The sequence below is a fragment of the Labeo rohita genome, chromosome 18 (assembly GCF_022985175.1).
Source record: "Labeo rohita strain BAU-BD-2019 chromosome 18, IGBB_LRoh.1.0, whole genome shotgun sequence".
Lineage (NCBI taxonomy): Eukaryota > Metazoa > Chordata > Actinopteri > Cypriniformes > Cyprinidae > Labeo > Labeo rohita.
Genome location: NC_066886.1, coordinates 14,773,773 through 14,796,505, shown reverse-complemented (window position 1 = coordinate 14,796,505; position 22,733 = coordinate 14,773,773). Strand labels below are relative to the sequence as shown.

At 35.6% G+C, this 22,733-nt stretch overlaps 1 protein-coding gene across 1 annotated transcript in view; it reads right to left on the bottom strand.

Moving 5' to 3' along the window:
• Nucleotides 1-22,733, bottom strand: part of mctp2a (multiple C2 domains, transmembrane 2a) — a 62,805-nt gene that overhangs the window by 15,270 nt on the left and 24,802 nt on the right. The window contains 3 exon segments of the mRNA XM_051134397.1: nt 1,660-1,779; nt 22,224-22,343; nt 22,618-22,692. Of these exon segments, the coding sequence (XP_050990354.1) occupies nt 1,660-1,779; nt 22,224-22,343; nt 22,618-22,692 (315 nt within the window).

Here is a 22,733-nt window from a genome sequence, read left to right as displayed (position 1 = left end):
ATTTTTTTTCAGGTTTCTTTCAGAAGGAACAACGTTTATCTGAAATAGAAATCCTTTGTAACATTATAAATGTCTTTATCATCATTTTTGATCAATTTAAAGCATCCTTGCAAAATAAAAGTATTAATTTCTATAATTTCTTTCGAAAAAAAATTACACTGACTCCAAGCTTTTGAATGGTATAGTGTACAATGTTACAAAAGCTTTTTATTTCAGATTAAAGCTGATTTATCAAAGAATCCTGAAAAAAAAATGTACTTAACTGTTTTAAATATATAATACATATATAATAATAATACATATGTATATAATAATAATAAAAATGTTTCTTGAACATCAAATCATATTAGAATGATTTCTGAAGGATCATGTGACATTGAAGACTGGAGTAATGATTTTAGCTTTGATCACAAGAATAAATTACATTTTAAAATATATTCAAATAGAAAATAGTTACTTTAAATGGTGAAAATATTTCACAATATTACTGTTATTGCTGTATTTTGAATCAAATAAATGCAGGCTTGGTGAGCAAAAGAAAAAACATTAAAAATCTTACAGTTCAAAAACTTTTGACTAGTAGTGTATTTGGTCGCAGTCTAGTTTGAGGGCCAATTTTCACTATTAACTAACTATTAACTACGACTTAACTCTTAACTCTTAACTCTTAATAAACTTATAAACTGCTTAATATTAAGTAAGCCAATATGCTTACTGCTTAAAAACTTTTGACTGGTTGTATATTTATTTAATTGAATCATAGCGTTTGTGAATTCACAATAGCATTATGCTTTATTGTTATTTGTAAATGTTTAATACATCATGCAGCCATGGAAAACGGACTAATAATGCGTTTCATTGATTCTCATCCACAGAATGCACCACTTCCATTTTTTTGCCAGTTACTTGACTAAAGCAAACTGCATTCAAGTTTGTTTGTTTTTTAAATCGAGTACTCGAATAGAATCGAAGAATCGTGACAGCCCTAAAAAATTATTTCAAGTTAAATTAATATTTCATGACTATTTTTTTTATTGGCCAGTAGCCAATAAAATACGATGTAATATACCATCATCCTCTCAGTTTTTTGGTTAGTGTTATGAAAATAATATAAAATAATATACATTTAATTGATCAAAATTGATAGTGAACACATTTATCCTACATAAAAATATATTTAAAAACAATGTTGTTGTTTTAAACATTCCATTTATCAAAGAATCCTCAAAAAATGTATCACAGTTTATGTGATTAAGCACCACAACTGTCTGTAATAAGAAATGTTTTTTGAGCACCAAATCAGCATAGTTTTCTAAACAATCATGTGACACTAAAGACTGGAGTAATGGCTGCTAAAAATTCTGTTTTGCCATAACATGAATAAATTGCATTTTAACATGTCTTAAAAAAAAAAAATATATATAGATTTTACTATATCACATATTATTCATGTTTGGCTGTGAAAAAAATCGAAATTATGACATACATCATTGTCTACTGTAGACAGAACGTCTATTAATGTAATCATTTTTTTAACAGAATCTGTGAGGTTTAAAACGGATGCTTATCATTTCTAAATCCTGTGAGTCACCAGCATTGACTCGGACTTATTAGGGATCATTTTCTGTACAGCTGAGTGGGCGACATCACAGCACTCACCAAGTCCTGACTGTAGCTGGCCATGCCTGGTGTGATGTGGAAGTAGTTCCAGCCAATGAGCAGAAGGAGGAAGAGAGGCAACATGAACAGCTCCCAAAGCAACACTGTCACCACAAATATCTAATAGAGACAGAGAAAGAGAGAGGGTATCAAACAGGGTATGAGAATCACAAACAGCACAGTTGGCAATGCTGCCCACACACACACATATATGCATTTCCTCTAATATGCAGGATTTACACCGCAAATAAACTCCTAGGAAATAGAAAGACTTGACATAGGGACTCTAAACCTCGTCATAACAAAAAAAACTAGTGCAAAGTTGTATCCGAGCATCCCGCAAGACCTTCCAGCATCTGTGAGGTGTGGTATAAGAGATTTTAATATTTCAAAAATCCATTTGCATTGATTAACACTGCGCTGGTGGTGTGTAATTTGGATGTGACAGAACAGAGCATATGACAGGAGTGGTCTTCCACACTTGCTCTGATGTACTGCATTTCAAATGCTTCCTGACTGCGATGCATTCCTGCTGCCTGACCGATAGCACACGTACACGGCTGCTGGAGGGCTGGTTGTGGCGTTTTACCACTGCAGAGACAGACTGTGAACACTCAAGAGCCCTGGTAGAAATAAGATGAATAATCCTTCAGAATTCCATAAGAGAAATAGGTGCGCAACACCCACAGCACCGCACAGCACGCAGCTAATTGGATGGCTGAATTTAAACCCACCTAGCGGCAACTTAATGAGCCTGAGAAATAATAAGACGACACGCACAGGGACGACTGTAAAACAAGACATTCAGAGGAAACATTATTATAAAAATGCACTCTGCACATTACAATTCAACCGATCTGTATACTTAAGCAGGTTATGTATTTATGTCAGAACACTTAATCAGTGTTCTGCTACAAATAACTGAAGCATGTATTCAAACAAAACTAGAGAAGCACAATATATTGGTTCCATATATCAGACAATTTAAACATACTGATACAATTTCATTTTTCATATACAGTATATGAACTAAACTGAAAATCATGATATTTAATAAAAAATAAATGGTAACACTTCTCACTATATAAATGGGCCAGTTTTCACAAATAACTAGTTGCTTATTAGCATGCATATTACTATAGCATATTGGCTTACTAAATATTAAGCAGCAAATTAAGAGTTTATTGAGGCAAAAGTCATAGTTAAAAGTTAGTTAATAGTGAGAATTGGCCCTCAAACTAAATACACTTTAAATACACACTTTTTTTTTTAAAAGAATTCTCTCTTGCTCATCAAGCCTGCATTTATTTGATCCAAAGTACAGCATAAACTGTAAAAAATTGAAATATTTTTATTATTTAAAATAACTTTTCTATTTGAATATATTTTAAAATGTAATTTATTCTTGTGATTTCAAAGCTGAATTTTTAGCATCATTACTCCAGTCTTCAGTGTCACATGATCCTTCAGAAATTGTTCTAATATTCATGTTTGCTGCTCAAAAAATATTTATTATGTTGAAAACAGCAGAGAAGAATTGTTTTTCAGGTTTCTTTGATGAATAGAAAGTTAAGAAGAACAGCATTCATCTGAAATAGCAATCGTTTGTAACATTATAAAAGTCTTTATCATCAATTTTGAACAATTTAAAGCATCCTTGCTAAATAAAAGTAGCAATTTATTAATTTCTTTCCCAAATAAATAAATAAATAGCACTGACTCCAAGCTTTTGAATGGTATAGTGTAAAATGTTACAAAAGCTTTTTATTTCAGATAAATGCTGATCTTTGGGTCTTTCTATTCAAAGAATCCTGAAAAAAGAATTTTAAACTATATTCAAATAGAAAACAGTTATTTTAAATAGTAAAAATATTTCACAATATTACTGCTTTTGCTGTATTTTGGATCAAATGAATGCATGCTTGATGAGCTGAAGAGACTTCTTTAAAAAACAAACTGTACTGTTCAAAAACTTTTGCTGGTAGTGTACATTAATACAGTACATAATAAAAATATTACTATTTGCATTACATAAGCATTTTTCCACAATAAAATCAGAACAACCATATGTAACCAATGTAAACCAATAAATCTGAATTTTGACACCCCTTACTATGACCATATTTTAGATCCCTCAATCCCACCCCAACTACTACCTTACTAAATATTAATAAGCAGCAAATTGGGAGTTTATTGAGGCAAAAGTCTAAAGTAACTCATCGAAAGTCAATAAAACCCATTATAATTTTAGAGATGCACCAAAATGATAATTCTGGGCCAAAACCAAAACCGGAAATTCTGTAATTGACTTAGCTGAAAATGCTTTGTAATAATTATTTATTACTTTATTTAATAAAGTAATTACGCAATACTTTTAAATTTAACGCAATAATTTGAATGATACTGAATTTAAAAAACACAAGCCAATAAAATAACCACACTTTCATTGAGAGTAACAATAAAATTGGACAGAAAATATATTAATATTACATATAAATAAATTATTTTTATTTAGTTCTGCGTTATTTAAGCAGACTTTGCTTTTCTAGTGAGCATAAGCAGATCGCACATTTATAGAGTGGAATATTGAACCTCACAATGCGCTGTGACGACAGTTAACGTTGTCACTCGAAACCTGTACATTAAATACCGCCAAAAACAGCCTGTTTTTCTCTTTTGGCCAAAAACTGAAAATGGCGAAATTTCGTTGCATCCCTAATAGATAATTCTGTCTACACTGGATGCTACAACCTCAAGATGCTGCCTGATGTAGACACGGAGTTAGTCCCGTTTCATTTGAAGGTCACAAGATAGAGCTTGTACAATTGCACCTACACAAAACGAAAGGCTTGTGTTTTCATTGCATGCTGGAGGCTTGTTAGAGACAATATGTTTGACTTAAGTTAGCCGGGGCCTGCAGGCCTTACTTTAGCTGTAGTACAGTACCAGCATGTTCCTGTCATATCAGCCAGTAGCCAGACATGGTGCTCTGGGGGCAGTCTACCTACTGCCACTCCCATACTAGGTTCACTTTCACACATGCCTGCACACACACACACAGCCACCAGGGATATGAGAATCGTGCTTAATGCACAGAGCACTTGGACAACAACCCCCGCAGGCACAACAACAACAGTGCACACATCTGGGTCTTTCTTTAATAATTCATTACAAATTTAGTCACACTGTACAATCAAAGGAGATGGCTGAATCTGTTTTAACTCCTTATTCAATCTGTGCTAGCACACAGATTCAGGCTGAAACTGTATTATAGCTTGTGAAGGTTGAATACGAGCGGCATCCCGCTGCAGTCGCTTCCACTTTCGAGACCCCACGCGGAGGGGCCCGCCTTCATCCTCACCCTCAGATAAACTCGAAGGGCTTATCAACAGGTTAGCTGTCATAAGTGATACCTTCCAAAGAAGTCGAGGTAGAAAGTGAGCAAGCGAGAGAGCCGAGACGGGAAAAACCTGCCGACAGCCCAGCAGGAACATTGAACCCGCTTGGCCTGCCTGCAGAAGCTTCTACATTAACTACTAAAGTCTAATTGCCTGGTCCCTGTCTTCCCATGCGAGTCAACAGTAGGAGACCATTCATTTGCAGCCTGGGAGTCTAGAGAGAGGATCTGTCACAGGTATTCATAATCGTCCACTAATGCAAATTTCCGCTCGACTGCTCACAGGCTTGGTGGACGAGATAAAAGCACACGGAAATACAGTAAAATGAATTGTGTCTAAATGTAGCATCTAAATGACTGGATAAACAAAACCTGTCAGAAATTTCTTGGTTTCGTCTCCAGCGGTGTGTATATGTGGAAGCATGCTGGATTTACATGCCTTTTCCCCGGTGCTCATAAAAACAGAACAGCGAACATCTGGAAAAGTCTTTTCGATTTCAGTGCGAAGGCGGTGTCTGATAACCTTAAAGTTAATAAGCACAGTTAGCTGCTACGCTAATCCTATACGGGTTCTGCTAAACAAACCCGACTAAGTCTCCACTAAGTGGTTTGAGTTTTATTAGTGCAGTGATTAAAGAAAAGGGAGGACGAGGTAAAACCTGACAGGCGTTAGAGTTAATTTATATTGAAGAAGAAATCCAGCTGTTCACTGGTTTTCCTTTCAGACACAGTGATGTTTTACTGCTTGTTAAGTGCAAACAGAATAGCTAATATTTCGTAAAGTCACATGCACGGGCTACAAAGTAACATGATAACTAAACTGAACTTTTTTAGGCCTTTTTTTATTTTTTTCTGGCAAAGAAATTAACGTGGCTGAAATCTATGCAGTACGCATGGTAGCCACAGAGAGCACGTCTTAACTGTTAGGCCACACTGCCAAGTGATTAAACAAGTGGCTTTTTGCCACAGAATAAAAAATAAAAAGTCAGAATTGAGACAAACTTGCAGTTGCAAGATAAACTCACAATTCTGAATATTTCTAAGAATTATGAGAAGTAAATTTGCAACTGCCAATTATAAAGTCATAATTTTGTGATATAAACTCAACTGCAAGTTATAAAATCAAAACTGAGATAAACTCCCAATTCTGACTTTTTTTTCTTAAATTTGTGATATTAATTCACAATTGCGAGTAATACAGTCAGAATTTTGTGATATAAAATTGTGAGTTATAAAGTTAACATTTAAAGAGAGAAACTCACAATTCTGACTTATTTTTTCAGAATTGTGAGATAAATTTGCAGTTGCAGTCTCACAAATCTAAGAAAAAAGTCAGAATTGGGAGTTTATCTCTTAATTCTGACTTTATAACTCGCAATTGCGAGTTTATATCACAAAATTCTGACTAGGACTTGCAATTGCGAGTTATAAAGACAGAATTAAGAGATAAACTCCCAATTCTGCCTTTTTTTCTCAAAATGGTGAGATAAACTTGACTCAAAGTCAGAATTTTGTAATGTAAACTTGCAATTGCAAGTTATAAAGTCAGAATCAAGAGAAACTCACATTTCTGACTTTTCTCTCGCAAATGCAAGTTTGTATCTCACAATTCTGACTTTTGCAATTGCGAATTTATATCTCACAATTCTGAATTTTTTTTCACAATTCTAAGTTCTAAAGTCTAATTTTGAGGGGTGAAAAGACTGATATGTTCTCAGAATTGACTTTATTTCTTGGAATTGTGAGTTCATATAACACTTCTGAGAAAAAAAAAGTCAGATTTTATATCTCGCAATTGCAAGTTTACATCTCAAAATTCTGAGGGGAAAAAAATCAGAATTGCGAGTTTGTATCACGCAAAACTGAGTAAAGATGTAAACTCACAATTGCAATAAAAAGGTCAGCCATAATTAAATTCTTCTGAAATTACAAGCAACTAAAGTCAAGCTTTTTCTATTCATATGACAGTAGCTATGTTTCCATCCGAAGATGCAAATTTAATTTAAGTTTAAACTGGAATAACACATAAAACATTTGCAAATTGAGCACTGTTTCCATCCAACGAGCAAACAAATTCGTCACTTCCTAAGAAACTGGCACTAAATATCACTAATAAAAATAAGAGAAGATATTGAATAACGCCTTAGAGTGAGCAGACGAAACAATAAATGCGGTCATTGCTTTCGGAGGTGGATGGCTGCTGTTTGGGAACGCAAGTCGTGCCAGACAGGTATACAGGAATACTTTGACGACAAACACTGCTCAGGCATTTCAAAATGACCAAAACAACATTTCAGATGTTGTGCAGCAAGATCGGTCCTCTGGTTTGTCAAGTTATCCTGCAAAGTCACATGACTTTTTTGATACACGTGGTGGAATTTGTTCGGTAAATGTGTTTCATCGTAGTTTATGCACACATCGGATAAAAGGTTTATCCTAGTTGCGCACATATGCTTTTTTATGTGCATTTTTAGAATGTGCATCTTGGCATTTCCATCCAGCATTATTTATACGATATTTCAAAATGTGCATAAAAATAGATGGATGGAAACACAGCTAATAATGAATTACACCTGTAATGATAGTGACAGTGATGAAAGCATATATCAAAGATGGTGAATTCTACAAGACCAGAAAGTCTTACAGTTAACCAAGTGTACCACAGCAAGTGTTACCATGTCCACTTATTATAACTTATTATATATTAGGGCTCTTTCATGTGTAAATATGGGCAATAATGGATTGTCTTGTTTTCAGAATATAGTCATGTACTTGGGCTTATTTAGCTTATTTGGTGAAGAAAGTGAGTTATTTTGAGCTTGTGTTTTCAGACGCATTTGATTGTTTTTCTAGTGAGATCTGGCAACAATGAGCCCAGACTTTGGGTTGAGCCCAGACCACACAGACAGCCACTCAATCTAAAACCTTCTGATGACACAGCTCATATCTCCAGCTCTGCGAGTTATTCTAACACACACAACACAAGTGTGTTTCCATTCACACAGAATAAATGCAGAATATTTAAGAGAGTCAGTCTGGTTAAAGTAGCTGTTCACATCAGTTCATAAATATTAAGCAAAGATTGAAAAATGTTGACTGTCCGAGGAGAAAAAGATTACTTTGAATTATACTAGAGTGGCCTGCTGTAGGTGATGGAGATGCTCTCTCTGCTCTCCTCAGGCACCAACAAGGACCACCAGAAGACCGGCCTAGCAGGGGGTTAAGAACCGCCTGACGGATATGTTTTAGCGTGCAGCTAATATGATTGCACTAAATGTATTTCTGAGGCCTCTCAAGACGATCCCCTGGTCAGAGGAATCCCTATACCTAATAATAAAGCACTCAGCGATTAAAAGTGTGAATAAAATAAGTCCTGGAGCCCAAGCCAGGCTGGCAGCAGTACACCACCCACGCTCTCCAGGGAGGGGGAGAGGAGAGCCACGGCAGGAACAAAAGGACAAAGACGCCCTCACTAAGAGTTTATACAATCCTGCAAATTGATTAAACGGCAAAGGGGTGGAGAGAGGCGACCAAATCAGACTACTTACTGACAGACTAAACACAAGTGGTGTAGAGGGCTGGGAAAAAACACTCCACAGCTACTGCTAAATGTAAACAGGCATCACTGTGGGAGTACAATAACCTCCATCCATCTGAATTTCAAAGTCAGAACATGTAGAAAAAAATTACATATGCTATATATACACACACTGTACAGTGCGGTTCAACAGTCTGAGAGCACTAGTGAAAATGCTAATACTTAAATTGATTTTTTTATTAGAGATTCTATGACAAGCGCAAAAAATGGGTTGAAATTATAAAATTTACATGAATTTCAGAATGTCTTTTGATTGTGTAAGATCACTAATGAGAAATAGTAAAAACTGTAATATTGTCAAATACTGCAATTTAAAAACAGTTTTTACATATTTTAAAATGTAATATGTTCCTGCGCTGACAAAGCCGAATTTTTATTAAGATATTACTTCAGTCTTCAGTATAACATGATACATCAGAAATCATTGTAATATGCTAATTTGGTTTTAATATGCTGATTTGGTTAAAGAAGTCCACTTCCAAAACAAAGATTCACATATAATTTACTCACCCCCCTTGTCATTCAAGATGTGCATGTCTTTCTTTCTTCAGTCGTAAAGAAATTAAGGAAAACATTTTTCTCCATGGACTGATATGATGCCCCGATTTTAACTTTCCAAAAGACAGTTTAAATGTGGCTTCAAACGATCCCAAATGCGGTTGTAAACGATCCGACCCGAGGAAGAAGGGTCTTATCTAGCGAAACGATCGGTTATTTTCATTAAAAAATACAATTTAAATAATTTTAATCTCAAACGCTCATCTTGCCTTTCTCTCCATGAACTTTGTGTATTCTGACTCAAGACAGTTGGGGTATGTCAAAAAAACTCCAATCGTATTTTTTTTTTCCCTCAACTTCAAAAATCATTTCAAAATCATCCTACATCGCTGCAGAAGTACCAACACAGTCTTTGCAACGTGGACATGCAAAGAAGATCAAACACCCTTAACAAAAAAGGTAAAACAGTGATATAGGATGATTTCGAGGTTGAGGGAGAACATGAGATGGGAGTATTTCGACATACACTAAATGTCATGAACCGGAAAAAAATCCAGGCTGAGTAAGACAAGACGAGTGTTTGGCATTAAAAAGTATGTATATTGTATTCTTTTTATTAAAATAACCGATCTTTACGCTAGATAAGACCCTTCTTTCTTGGCTGGGATTGTTTACAACCGCATTTGGGATCGTTTGAAGCCGCATTTAAACTGCATTTTGGAGGTTCAAAATCGGGGCACCATAGCAGTCCATTATATGGAGAAAAATGCTGAAATGTTTTCCTCAAAAAACAATTTCTTTACGAATGAAGAAAGAAACCGATCATCTTGGATGACAAGAGGGTGAGTAAATTATTTGTTAATTGTTGTTCTGGAAGTGGAGTTCTCCTTTAAGAACACAACACTGACTGGCTAAAATAACCCAGAATTTAAAGCGAGATTGGTTTAGCTAAAAGCATTTTCATAAGAGCAATATAAATTCATTCGGTGTGTTAAACACAGCTAGACAAAATAAGCAGGGATCATGTCCTGTAAAGTTGGTGTTTGAATCTGAAGCAGTCGGGAGTCCATAAATACTTAAGAACCGGCCGACAACGTGGGAAGAATTAGCAAGATAACATTGGACATATTGGACCGCGTATGAAAAATGCACAACCATTTTGAGCCGTGACACAGGCAAACCAAAGAACTAGACAAGTCTCAGCAGGCTTGACTTTGTAACAATTTAGATTTGAGGCAGATGAATAAGATATTAACCAATCTCTTCAATGACTGCTGAACAAATTTTTTAAGAAGCACTTTACATGGTTAACTTTGCTGTGCTTCTCGGAGCATTAACATTTCAGATTTGTGCGTTTTGACGGGGAAATCTATTATGTGTGTGTATCCTCTCAGTGCAAGTGAGCACTAACTAAACCATGAGGGGAAGTTTGAGTCTCTCTTGTGTCCCTCTCATGCATTTATCTTCCGCAGCAGCGAGACGCAAACAACGGCAGCAGTGCCAGCCTGCCTTATGAGGGTCAGACGAAGGGCTGTGGACGGATGCCAGATTACATGAATGTATCTGTGCAAATCTAACAAGGCTGACTATTGGCTGCAGGCTTAATGCGTGTGTGTGTTTGAGAGAGCCGATGAAACCGGGCAACTTTAATGCGAACAGAGGATCCTTGCAGCATCGCCACACTTTTCCCTCTTTCACTGGCTTTTTTCCAAGGTGAAATGGAGGGCGAAGCTAGTAACCTACATTGGTGTCTTGATTAAAATACAGAAAAATGACACAACATTTACAGTGAATCAAAGGCTCCAGTGGCTCCTACAGTCACGCATATCTGCAGTATGCAACAAAGACAAAAGAGAGAGGTCGAGATGCATGGAAAAGATTCTGTCGTGTGTACATCTGCAGTAAATGAACACCAATAAGACATGTTGTGGTCAGATTGAAGACTTTCAGGAATCAAAACAGTGTACATGGTGTGGCAGCTATCAGGTATTTACTAATATAACTATATAAAAAGCTATGTTCACGAGACTTATAAACTAAAGACTCGGAAGGTGAACTAATCTTTTTTTGTTTATTTGTTTATTTCTCAAAAGGTATCTTTGGTTCCCTAATCTGGAATATGACAAAAGCTTGCATATATTCATATATTTCATCAATTTAACTCGAAGAATACGTTTTTTTTTCTCCAAAAATGATTACAAATGTGATATTGATTTTCAATAGAGTTAATATCGAGAATTACGTTTTCGTTTTATTCACCATATTTCCTGTTTTTGCTCTGTTTTGCCAACAAAAATCATTCCAAACACATCCACAGCACTGTTTTGCGTCTCTGAGCAACATGATGGTGTTTCGTTCCTGAATGAATCAACCGTTTAAATGATTCGGTTCAATCGCAATGACTCACTTATTAACAGTGACTTGCTGCCACCTACTGGCGGTTTTAATTTCTCATTTAAAGAATCTTTTTTATTATTAAATCATTTCAAATATCATTGTTCCAACGTTTTATGTTTAATATATCAAACATTATTTATGCATTTGTATCTGCAGGTTAAATGCATTCATGACCTGCATTAAACAGTGTGTGAATACATATAAATGCCACTTCAGATGCAGCTTCTGTGTTTCCTCTGCATTGCAAAGACAAAATTAGTTAATACTGACTTACTTTTCTTGGTAACAGCCCAAATGTCTTATTATTGCTCTAATTCATTGATTAAATGTATGAATTTGACTCAAAATACATTTCTTATGCATACTTAGAAAAAAAAATGGCTTTTAAAGGTTAAAATGCCCATAAATGTTAAAAATCAATTTACACTTATTGGAAAAGATCAATTTCTATCAGTGTGAACTGACAATCACACAGAATATGAAGAATTTCAAAGAATTTTGGAGTCAGCTGTCCACGGTAGTCCTTAAAATACCAGCACAATAACATACACAGCAAAATATTGTCTAATTATCGCTATCGATAAAATCCCAGAAAATTTTTAGATATTTTTTGTCAACATCCCACACCCCTATTTCTGTGGGTCCTTAAAAAGTTTTAAATTTTGTTCCAAGGTGAGACATTGCAAGTACAAAATTTGTTTATACTGATTTAATTTGCTTGGTAACAGCCACTCTTTTAGAAAAAAAAAGGCTTTTTAAAGGTTAAAATGCCCATAAAAGGTAAAAATCCATTTAAACTTATTGGACTTAGTATTCACTTATTAAAAAGTCTTAAATTTAGTTGTATCAAATTCTGCAGTTTTGAAAGCACCACCTACCGGCAGAGAACGAATTAGCATTTTCAATCCCATCTGCTGTTTTTGTTCAGACCAAAGTGTAAATTGACCCATATTTTTTTTAAGCAGGAAACAAGTAGTTTAAATTTTAAAATCCTGCAGATTCCCTGTAATGTAAAAATACATAAGGAATTTGACTTTTGAAACTCTAACATTTTAACTGAATTGAATAAAGATTAGTTTATTCATTTTGCATCCCTCAATCAAACGATACGGTCAGTAAAATGATGAGTCTTCCCATCAGTAGTAAATGGTGCAAATGCGATCATGCTTAAATATTTATATAATATTATATCTATATTAAATAATATCTCTGTTATTCACCAATATACCAAGACATAACATTCATCAAGACAGTTTTTAAAAAAAAAACTATTTAAACAGTTTTAAAGTTTTATTTGATGTTTTTTTAAATACAAGTTTTTAAAAAAAGCTTAGAAAGTTTAAGTTTTATTCTAATATCAAAGTATATTTTGTTGGCTAATTAATATAATTAAAACATTTAATATGTTAGAATGTAAATGTATGTGTCTTAAAATACAGTGATGAATGTTTTAATCTAATTATTTCAAAACGGTCTTATCTAACTATCGTGGATCATCAACAGTTATGAATTATTAAAAACAATTCTGAAATGAAGACAATAATAGTCTATTAATATTTCCTTTTAAATCTAATAACTCCCAATCATTAACCGTAGCTGCTGCATCTAATTCGTGTTGGAACGCGATCCTACAAGCACACTGCAGGCTGTGAGTGTATGATACGTGTTTGTGATTCACAGCAACAGCCGGCTGGACTGCGGCTCATGTCCTTATCAGCGGAGCGCTGGAGTGGACTGTGCGCCCAGAGGGAAAGAGAGCAAGAAAGAGAGTGAGAGAGGAAGAGATAAAGTCTCTCTGTCACCGGCGGTGTCGAGGCCAGTGTACAGAGCCCTGTGGTGCCTGTCAGCGGCTGGCATGCCGACCCCACCCCGCCGCACTGGCCACCAGTGTTTAATCCATGTTGGGAGCGTTAACATTCAGCGACCTCACGGGTGACAGATCTGCCATGCGAGCCTTCTCCCCTGGGGCGGGCGGCACCCTGAGTGTCAACTCGGCTCACGGAAGCTCAAACACACGTACGCGCGCATACGTCACGGCCGGCCGACCGGGCTGCGGCCACGGGCGCCTGGGGAGAGTTGTCCTCTGTGACTGCGGAGGTGGCGAGCGTGTTAGTGCTGGTCATTACGACATGCAAACGCACACAGACATGTGCATCAGGGTTAAAGACGGAGCATGTTTGTTCAGCGGCAAAAAACGAGTGCGGCACGCAAGCTGTTTATGCTAAAGCGTGTTTATGCACAGATGGAACAAGAATATTAAAAATATACACAAATTATGCAAAGCAAACAATGAATATGTAAACATGCAAAGCGCACACTTCTTCAAATCTACGCTCGCAAGTAAAGAGAAGAAACGTTAAGCGGACAGACGAAGGGAGGAGCTGTCAGCGGCGCTACCGTCAGCGTGAAGGATAAGAGGGATGCGCGCGGGGTCAAGGCAGCCTCGGCGTCGAGCCCCAGGAGCGCTACGATGACACGGAGCATACACATCTCAATAACAACACTGACACTGTCAAATCTCCAGCCATCACTGCACTGTTAGCGGCCGCTCAAATCCAGCTCTTTAATTATTAATCCCTTCCTCCAGAGTTTCAGGAAGAGCCCGTGCACATATATCACTATCAAGGGTTCGCCCTCCTGTCATACTCGCAGCACAAACTCCCTGACAGTTTCTTAAAGCCCACGAGGCACACAGCGGGACTCACACACACATATGCGCACGTTCGCTTCAATGTAGCTGTCCAGGAAAACTTTCCGAGTGAAGTGAAACAAAGGTGAGGGACAAAGAAATCCCAGACAGACAAAGATCGAACACAAAGAAACCAACTGTCAATCGATTAAAACATTTAAGTGAATTAAGTACATGACATGTTTAATAAATAATAATAAAAAAAATACATTGTTAACTGAAGAAAGTTAAAGGGACATTTCAGCTAAAAAAAAAAAAAAAGAAAATCCTGACTTTCTTTTTACTGTGGAGTAATATTTTTTTTTTTTTGAAATATATAAAATATTTAAATATTCTGTCCATATAGTGGAACTTATTCGTATTCTAAAAGGTTTGTATAACAACATTCTGCAAAATATCTTATAGTCATACAAGTTTGGCATTTAAAATGTAATTTTAATATATCTGACCCTGGATTACAAAATCATAAGTAGCATGGGTATATTTGTAGCAATAGCCAACAAAACATTGAATGGGTCAAAATTATCAATTTTTCTTTTATGCCAAAAATCATTAGAATATTAAGCACATTAGGATGTTATGTTCCATGAAGATATTTTTTAATTTCTTACCGTAAATATATAAAAACATAATTTTTGATTAATAATACTTCATTCTGACAACTTTAAAAGGCGATTTTTTCAATATTTAGATTTTTTTTTGCACCTTCACATTCAAGATTTTCAAATAGCTGTATCTCAACCAAATATTGTCCTATCCTAACAAACCATACATCAATTGAAAGGTTGTTTTATCCAAAAACTGACCCTTATGACTGATGTTGTGGTCCAGGGTCACATATTATTGTTGGATGCTGTGTGGAAATATTCAATGTATTATTTTTGCCTGTCTCACCCACCACAGCAGTATCTTTTTTTTTTTTTTTCATTTATAACTCTGTAAAAAGAGCAAAAAAACCCAAATTTTATTTATATGTATATATATATATATATATATATATATATATATATATATTATACAAATTTTATATATATAAAATTAAAATATTCTTTTATTTATTTTTAAATATTAAATAATTATTTTTATTAAATTATTAATTTATTATTGATACATTTTTAATATTTTTTTTTATATATAATACTTAATTTTGATTGCTCAATTGTAGCATTCAAAGCACAAATATTCATTACATCACATCCTGATATAAAGATGGACAATAAATTATTAAACCAAGTAAATCTTTATAGGTTTAACTATAATAATTTAGAAGACAATATATTGTTTTTGTTATTTCCACATCATTGAACATAAGCTCTACAGTCCACAGCGAAGCTGACTTACAGTAGTTTACACAGGAAGTGTGGCTGCGTTCCATCTGCACTACTTTGTAATTGTTTGCCTACGTTCACATGTTGACGGATGTCTACGGCCATTAAGTTTAGCTGCTCTTTAGTGTTTTTATGCAGCGTGACGTTTAACTTTGAAAGACTGTTGGGGCTGCGCTGGGACTTGGGACTTGCTCAAATAAAAAAAATAAAAAAATCCCCTTGTTGGGGAATTACAATTAAGTATTCATTTTTAGTGCATATTTTATTTTAATGTAATTAACTATACTAAATTAACATTAAATTGACAGCCTAGCACAGACATGAGGTGCAATCCAGGAAACCCCCTCAATATCAGAAGATCACTGCGTTTTCCTGAGGACATTACGCGAGTTAACTGGAATAACGAATCAGGTCGTGGAAATGCTGATAATCAGTCTAATCCTGGCTGTCCCAGTAAGCCAGTTAATAGCTTAGACCGTGCCTGCCACTTTATAGCATTCCCTCAGGACCCAGGAACCTGCGCAGACCCCGTCCTGCTATCATGTGGCGCTGGCCATTCTGCTAGACAGAAACAGGAAGAGAGAGAATGAGAGAGGGAGAGAGGGAGAGAGAGAGAACGCTCCGTCACAGCTGCCAACTGTGTTTACAGCTGCACGGCATCAAACATTCATCAGATGCCATCTTTACAGTCTGTGATGTGAAGCAATCAGCATTTCACAGCCTGTCAAATGATGTCGAAACCGCTTGCTACCTGGCAGTGTCAAAAAGGGAAAAAAAAAAATAAAAAAAAATATCTCACACACACTTACACACACAAACACACGTCCAGGTTTCCTTTCTAGTCCAGACTACTGACAGACGAAGCAAGCTCATATGTTAAAATATTAATTCTACTTAAATACTTAAAACACTCTAATGACAGCAAAGCTCCAAATCGGCTTTCAAGTGTAAATAATCTCTTTTTTCTCTCACCCTTCGATCCCTTTCATCTTTATTGAAAATGCTTGAAACTACAGAGTTCAGAAGCAGCAAATTTGGCCGGTTAATGCCTGGCTGGGTAACGTTCATTTACCCTGTGGTGGAAACTTTTTGGAGTCTGTATAATGCGCTGTAAGAAATTACTTTGCCTAATGCTTAGCATCAGAATTGTCATCGGCCTGCTCTCGACTAATACCTGTTCTTATCATCTGCTTCTCAGAACGCACGTTTCGACAGTACTGTAGCTCCATCTACAGGCCAAAGTGAGACGTGCAGCAGGAACTCTGTGTGACCTCTCTGCAGTTTCCACTGATGTATGCCACATTCATCTTTCTCAGTCTAAGTGCAAGCCACATCTAAAAAGTGGTATTTTATAAAGATTTTATCTGTCACGGCCCTCCTTCTCAGCCTCACTGTAGTTGTCGGACTTTATAAGTGCTGTTTCTAGACTCATTACTGTTGCATAAACAAGCAATAAAAATATAAAAGTATGTAAGCGGTCCGTCTGGTTACGAGACCACGGCGACATGCTTTTGGGAGATATATCAAGAGATTTTTCCTCAAATACATATGAAGATATTCCTAATGAGACTGGTAGTGTTTAAAAACAGTGCCTTGGGTGGACATGCATGATAAACTCAAAGGAACATTTACAGGGGGATTTATGTGATGACAAAAAGGCAACCACCTTTTTTCCCTTTTTTTTTTTTTTTAAACATAAACCTCATTTTGAAGAAAAACAACTATATATATATATATATTTTTTTTTTTTTTTTTTTTTTTTTTTTTACATTTAATTAAAATTATTTTAAAATGTAAATTTTGAAGTAAATTGTATTCTTTAAAGTAAATAGTAAAATTTAAGGAGTCAAATTTACAACATCATTGTAAGGTTTGGGTTAGGATTAGGTTTTAGTTTAGGGTTAGTTGCTTGTAATTGTGTGTAATTTACTAGTATTATAGTATATACATGCAATATGAAAAAATGATACTTAAATATTTATTAAAAAATAAATAAATAAATTTGATTACTCAAATGTGACCCATAAAACCAGTCATAGAGGTCAATTTTTGGAAATTTTCATCTTTCCATTGATGTATGGTTTGTTAGGATAGGAAAATATCTGGCCGAGATACAACTATTTGAAAATCTGGAACCTGAGGGTGGGAAAAAATAAATAAATAAATAAATAAAAATTGAGAAAATCGCCTTTAAATTTGTCTAAATGAAGTTCTTAGCAATGCATATTACTTATCAATCATTAAGTTTTATATATTTATGGAGGGAAATTTAAAAAGTATCTTAATGGAACATTTTTACTTAATATCCTAATGATAATGTTAACCTATACAATGTATATTTGGCTACAAGACTTGGTTGTTGGTCCAGGGTCACAAATCATGAAAAAAATAAAAATAAAACACACACACACACACACACATCCATCCATCCATCCATCCATCCATATATATATATATGTGTGTGTGCGTATATATATATATATATATATATATATATATATATATATATATATACACACACACACACATATATATATATATATATAAAATCCATTTAAGGGGTGTTTTTGTCCTGGAATATAAGACAAAAACACGTATGAAGTTAGTTATTTTTGCAGTAACTTTTGTTTCCAGGTGGGATCTGACATAAGGTGAATCTGATCATCCTGTACAAAGACTTCAAAATACAAAAGCCATTCAAGGCCAAATCAATCAACTAGAGACTTTACAGGTGTCCTTAAGTTAAACTTAACTTTAAGTGTTAACTTTTCCTCCTTCAGAGGTCCAATCAATGTTTCTTTCCATAACAAAGAATAAACTATTATACACTATAGAAAAGTTCTGTGCATGAATGCACAAAAGCAGAGGATATTCAAACTAAAACGCATGCACCCACACACACATTTCCCACTCTCCACAGATGAAAGCTGTGTTTTGCAAGAGGGAGCGTGTATATGCGCTCTGCTGTGTGCAGGTCGGGGTGGTGACCTCTGGGATTTCCAGCACTGGGGTGGGAGTGTGTTCCGGGAACAGGCGCTGCCTGATCAACCTACAGACCTGGACAAAGAAACCGCAGCACCGCAAATGCATTAGAAGTTGCGTAAAGTGTAAAAGCTAAAGGACGGAGACTCCACTGACTCTATGAATAATGTATTGTAATGTATTTTAAATATATGTTTGTAAAGTAAATAGTATCCTCTCTTCACTGGCTACTTTGTGTACTACATTCCAAGTATACAGGCCTATATTATAAATTAAACACCTGACATGACGGCGACGACATGAAAACGTAGAGGAAAGCACGGTCTCCTTTAATTATGCTCTTCTCAGAGGCAAGCATCTGTCAATGTCTGACTCTGTTACCTTATTACCGCAGCCTACAGATATACATACACCCATAGAGCGAGAAAGACAGAAACGTGTTCGTTAACCCTTGAGGGTTACACGCTGTTTTATAGACGCTGTGCAACACGTATGGTATGGTAATTAAACATCATGAGAGAGTACAAAAAACACTGTAAAAAACATATAGTTGAGATTCACCCCTCCGGCCTGTTGTTTCTAAAACCTGGACGATTTACGCAGGTGCCCTATTTTCATTTTTCCTGTCATCTCCATACCTCAGCATCACCTGCGCAGCTCTGAACGCAGTGGTGCGGAAACAGGCCACATGCTAGTGGAGATGAGATGATATTCTTTTTGTTCTCAACCCCACTTGTGCAGACAACGATAGGGCCGGCAACAGGACGTCCCACGCCTCTTCCCAGCTTGACACCCCGTCTCCTCAGGTGCATGGGCGCACACACCTCCAATGACTCCCCTTCAGGGGGCACTGCTCATTCCAGGAGCGAGCCGCAGCGGCACGGGAGACTGCAGATTACACTACGGCTCCAAGAAAGCCTCTAAAAATAACTGCTTGTGCGTTATAGCATGGCTTAAAATGCTTCCTACTTGGCTACATTAAAGCACACTGTGAATACACTGGTAGGGCTCATGCATTAATGTTTAGACTGTTTATTGCTAGTGTTGATAATACTGTACACTACCATTCATAAGATTGGAGGTCGTATGTTTTTTTTTTCTTTTGACTGAATGAATAAAATGAATACTTTTATTTAGCAAGGACACATTAAATTGATCAAAAGTGACAGTAAAGACATGTTGCTATAAAGTTATATTTAAAATAAATGCTGCTCTTTTGAAGTTCTATTCGCCAAAGATTCATGAAAAACATGCATCACAGTATCTATAAAAATATTAAGCACCACAACAGTTTATATATAAATAAATGCTTGTTTAGCAGCAAATCAACATATTGGAATGGTTTCTGAAGCATCGTGTTATACTGAAGACTAAAAATCCATCTTTGCCATCACATGACATTTTAAAATACGTTAAATTGAAAACAGTTATTTTAAATTGTGAAATTATTTCAGTTTTATTGTTTTTACTATATTTTGATTACATAAATGCAGCATTGGTGAGCATAATTAAACAAGTATTACCAACTCCAAACTTATGAACGATAGTGCATGTAATGAACAGATCAAAGGATGAAAGCAAATTGAATTCTACTTTGTTACACTTTTTTGAACTTGTTGCTATTGATCGGATAATTGAATTTAACTGACCGGAAATTATTCAAACTGAAATCGCACACACAAGTACCACAGCGAAACATGACCAGAGCATGTTCACTCTTTCTTGGCACTGTTCAACTGACATGAAATGACTGAAATGGAATCAAGACATGTCTCAAATCAGATTCAAAGCTGAATCTGTCAAATAAGCATCAGAGCTCAATGTACCCGGAGCACATGTGCTCCTTTTTGCCACTGTTTAATTGACAAGATGTTCCCAAATCTGAATACTGTGTTCGGAAAGGAAATGACATGTACAGTACTATGGAAACCCTAGAGGGAATTGTGACAGCCCGTTTCCGCTACTAAATTAAAAAAAAAAAAAAAAAAGACTGGTAATTGCAAATTTTGTCACGCAATTAAGTCTTTTTTTCTTAGAATTGTGAGATACAAACTCAATTCTGACTTTTTTTCAGAATTATGATATGAACTTGCAATTGTAAGTTGTAAAGTCAAAATTGTGAGTCAGAATTGTGGGACATAAACTCACAATTGCACGTTATAAAGTCAAAACTGCAAGATAAAAAAAATGCAATTCTAAGAAATAAAGTCGCAATTTTGAGAAATAAAGTCGCAATTCTAAGAAATAAAGTTGCAATTCTGAGAAATAGTCAGAATTGTGTGATGTAAATTCACAATTGTGAGAAATAATGTCAGAGCGAGATCAATTCTGCAAAGTTAATTCTGACTTTCTCGCAAATGGCAGTTTGTTTCTCACAGTTCTGACTTTTTCCGTTTATATAGAGTTTATACAGAATTGTGAGATATAAGTCAGAATTATGGAACATAAACTCGCAACTGCATGTTAAAAAGCCAGAATTACAAGATAAAAATATGCAATTCTAAGAAATAAAGTCACAATTTTGAAAAATAAAGTCAGAATTGTGTGATATAAATTCACAATTGTGACAAATAACATCAGAGTGAGATCAATTCTGCAAAGTCAATTCTGACTTACTTTCTCGCAAATGCGAGTTTATATAAAATTGTGAGATATAAGTCAGAATTGCGGGACATAAACTCGCAAATGCTTGTTATAAAGCCAGAATTGCAAGATCAAAAGATGCATTTTTGAGAAATATAGTCGCAATTCTAAGAAATAAAGTCAGAACTGCGTCATATAAACTCACAACTGTGAGTAATAACATCAGAGCGAGATCAATTCTGCAAAGTCAGTTCTAACTTTCTTTATTGCAAATGTGAGTTTGTTTGTGAGACAGAAGTCAGAATTGCGGGATATAAACTCACAATTGCGTGTTATAAAGCAAGAAATGCAAGATAAAAGGATGCAATTCTGAGAAATAAAGTCACAATTTTGATAAATAAAGTTGTAATTCTAAGAAAGAAAGTTGCAATTCTGAGAGATAAAGTCACAATTGTGAGACATAAACTTCAGAGAGCACATCAATTTATTTTTCCCTCTCAAAATTGTAACTCGACTTTATAACTCACAAACTCACAAAGTTTGGAGAAAAAAAAGAATTGTGAGATTTAAACTCACAATTAATTGAAATCGCATTTAAATGCACACTCGCTTTTTACTTTCACTTTCCAGATTCACGATCGTACGTACTCTGTATACTATGGAGCGTACTTGCCACGCATTTTATAAGATTAGATGTTTGTCAGTGGTGCTCAGGATATGCAAATAATTTGCCATCGTCCTATCAGTCATCTTTCCTTACTGTTTATGTGGTAAGTGAAATTTATGTTTTTTAGAAAAGCCTAAAAAAGCTAAATATCCTTTGTGGAATAAGTTTTGGTGGGTGTTCAGTAACAGTTATTTATTTTAAAAAAATAAACTGATAAACAAAATCATTGATTCACAACACTTTATAGCTGCTCCCTGACAGGGCAGGGCCAAATGAGCACGGTCTGTTTTCCGTCTTGTGAAAAGTTGCTATTAAGAAGCAAAGCGTTTTCTTCAAAGAGGGATTACACGGATGCGTTCTCTAACCTCAGGTTACTAAAAGGGCCACAGAGTTGAAATCTTGTAAACAGTGGTATGAAGTCTTACCAGGAAGGCTGTAATACTCCTTTGCGTGTTCTCCCAGTGGAAGCAGCTTTTAATATACTGCAGCGTATAGAGAATGGCCATGCTGATCTTCCTCACTCGATAGATATTACGTGCTAAAAGCTAATGGGGACAAAGCAGTAGTTAGCAAGATGTGCCTGAGGACGTAATGCTCACAACATGACATTCACTCAGGTGTAAAGAGGCTTTTAAACTGAAGGTTCATTGGTGATAAATATTAATAAGTCAAGTCATCTTTGGTGTCTAAAGAGCTTCAGGCGGTGCTGGAGGAAAAACTGAACATAATGAGTCTCTAAAGGTGCCAACAACAAACCTAATATTAAGAGAAAGAAGAAAATATGCTGCCAAATTATGCTGTAATCCTTATAAAGCTCACCTTTTTGTTAAACTTCGGGTTGTCCTCTGCAAACTTTGTTTCCTTCGGCCGGAAGGTTTTCACACCTGCTCTTATCTGAAAAAAAGAGTGCTTGAATGATCTGGTGTCATCCGTTT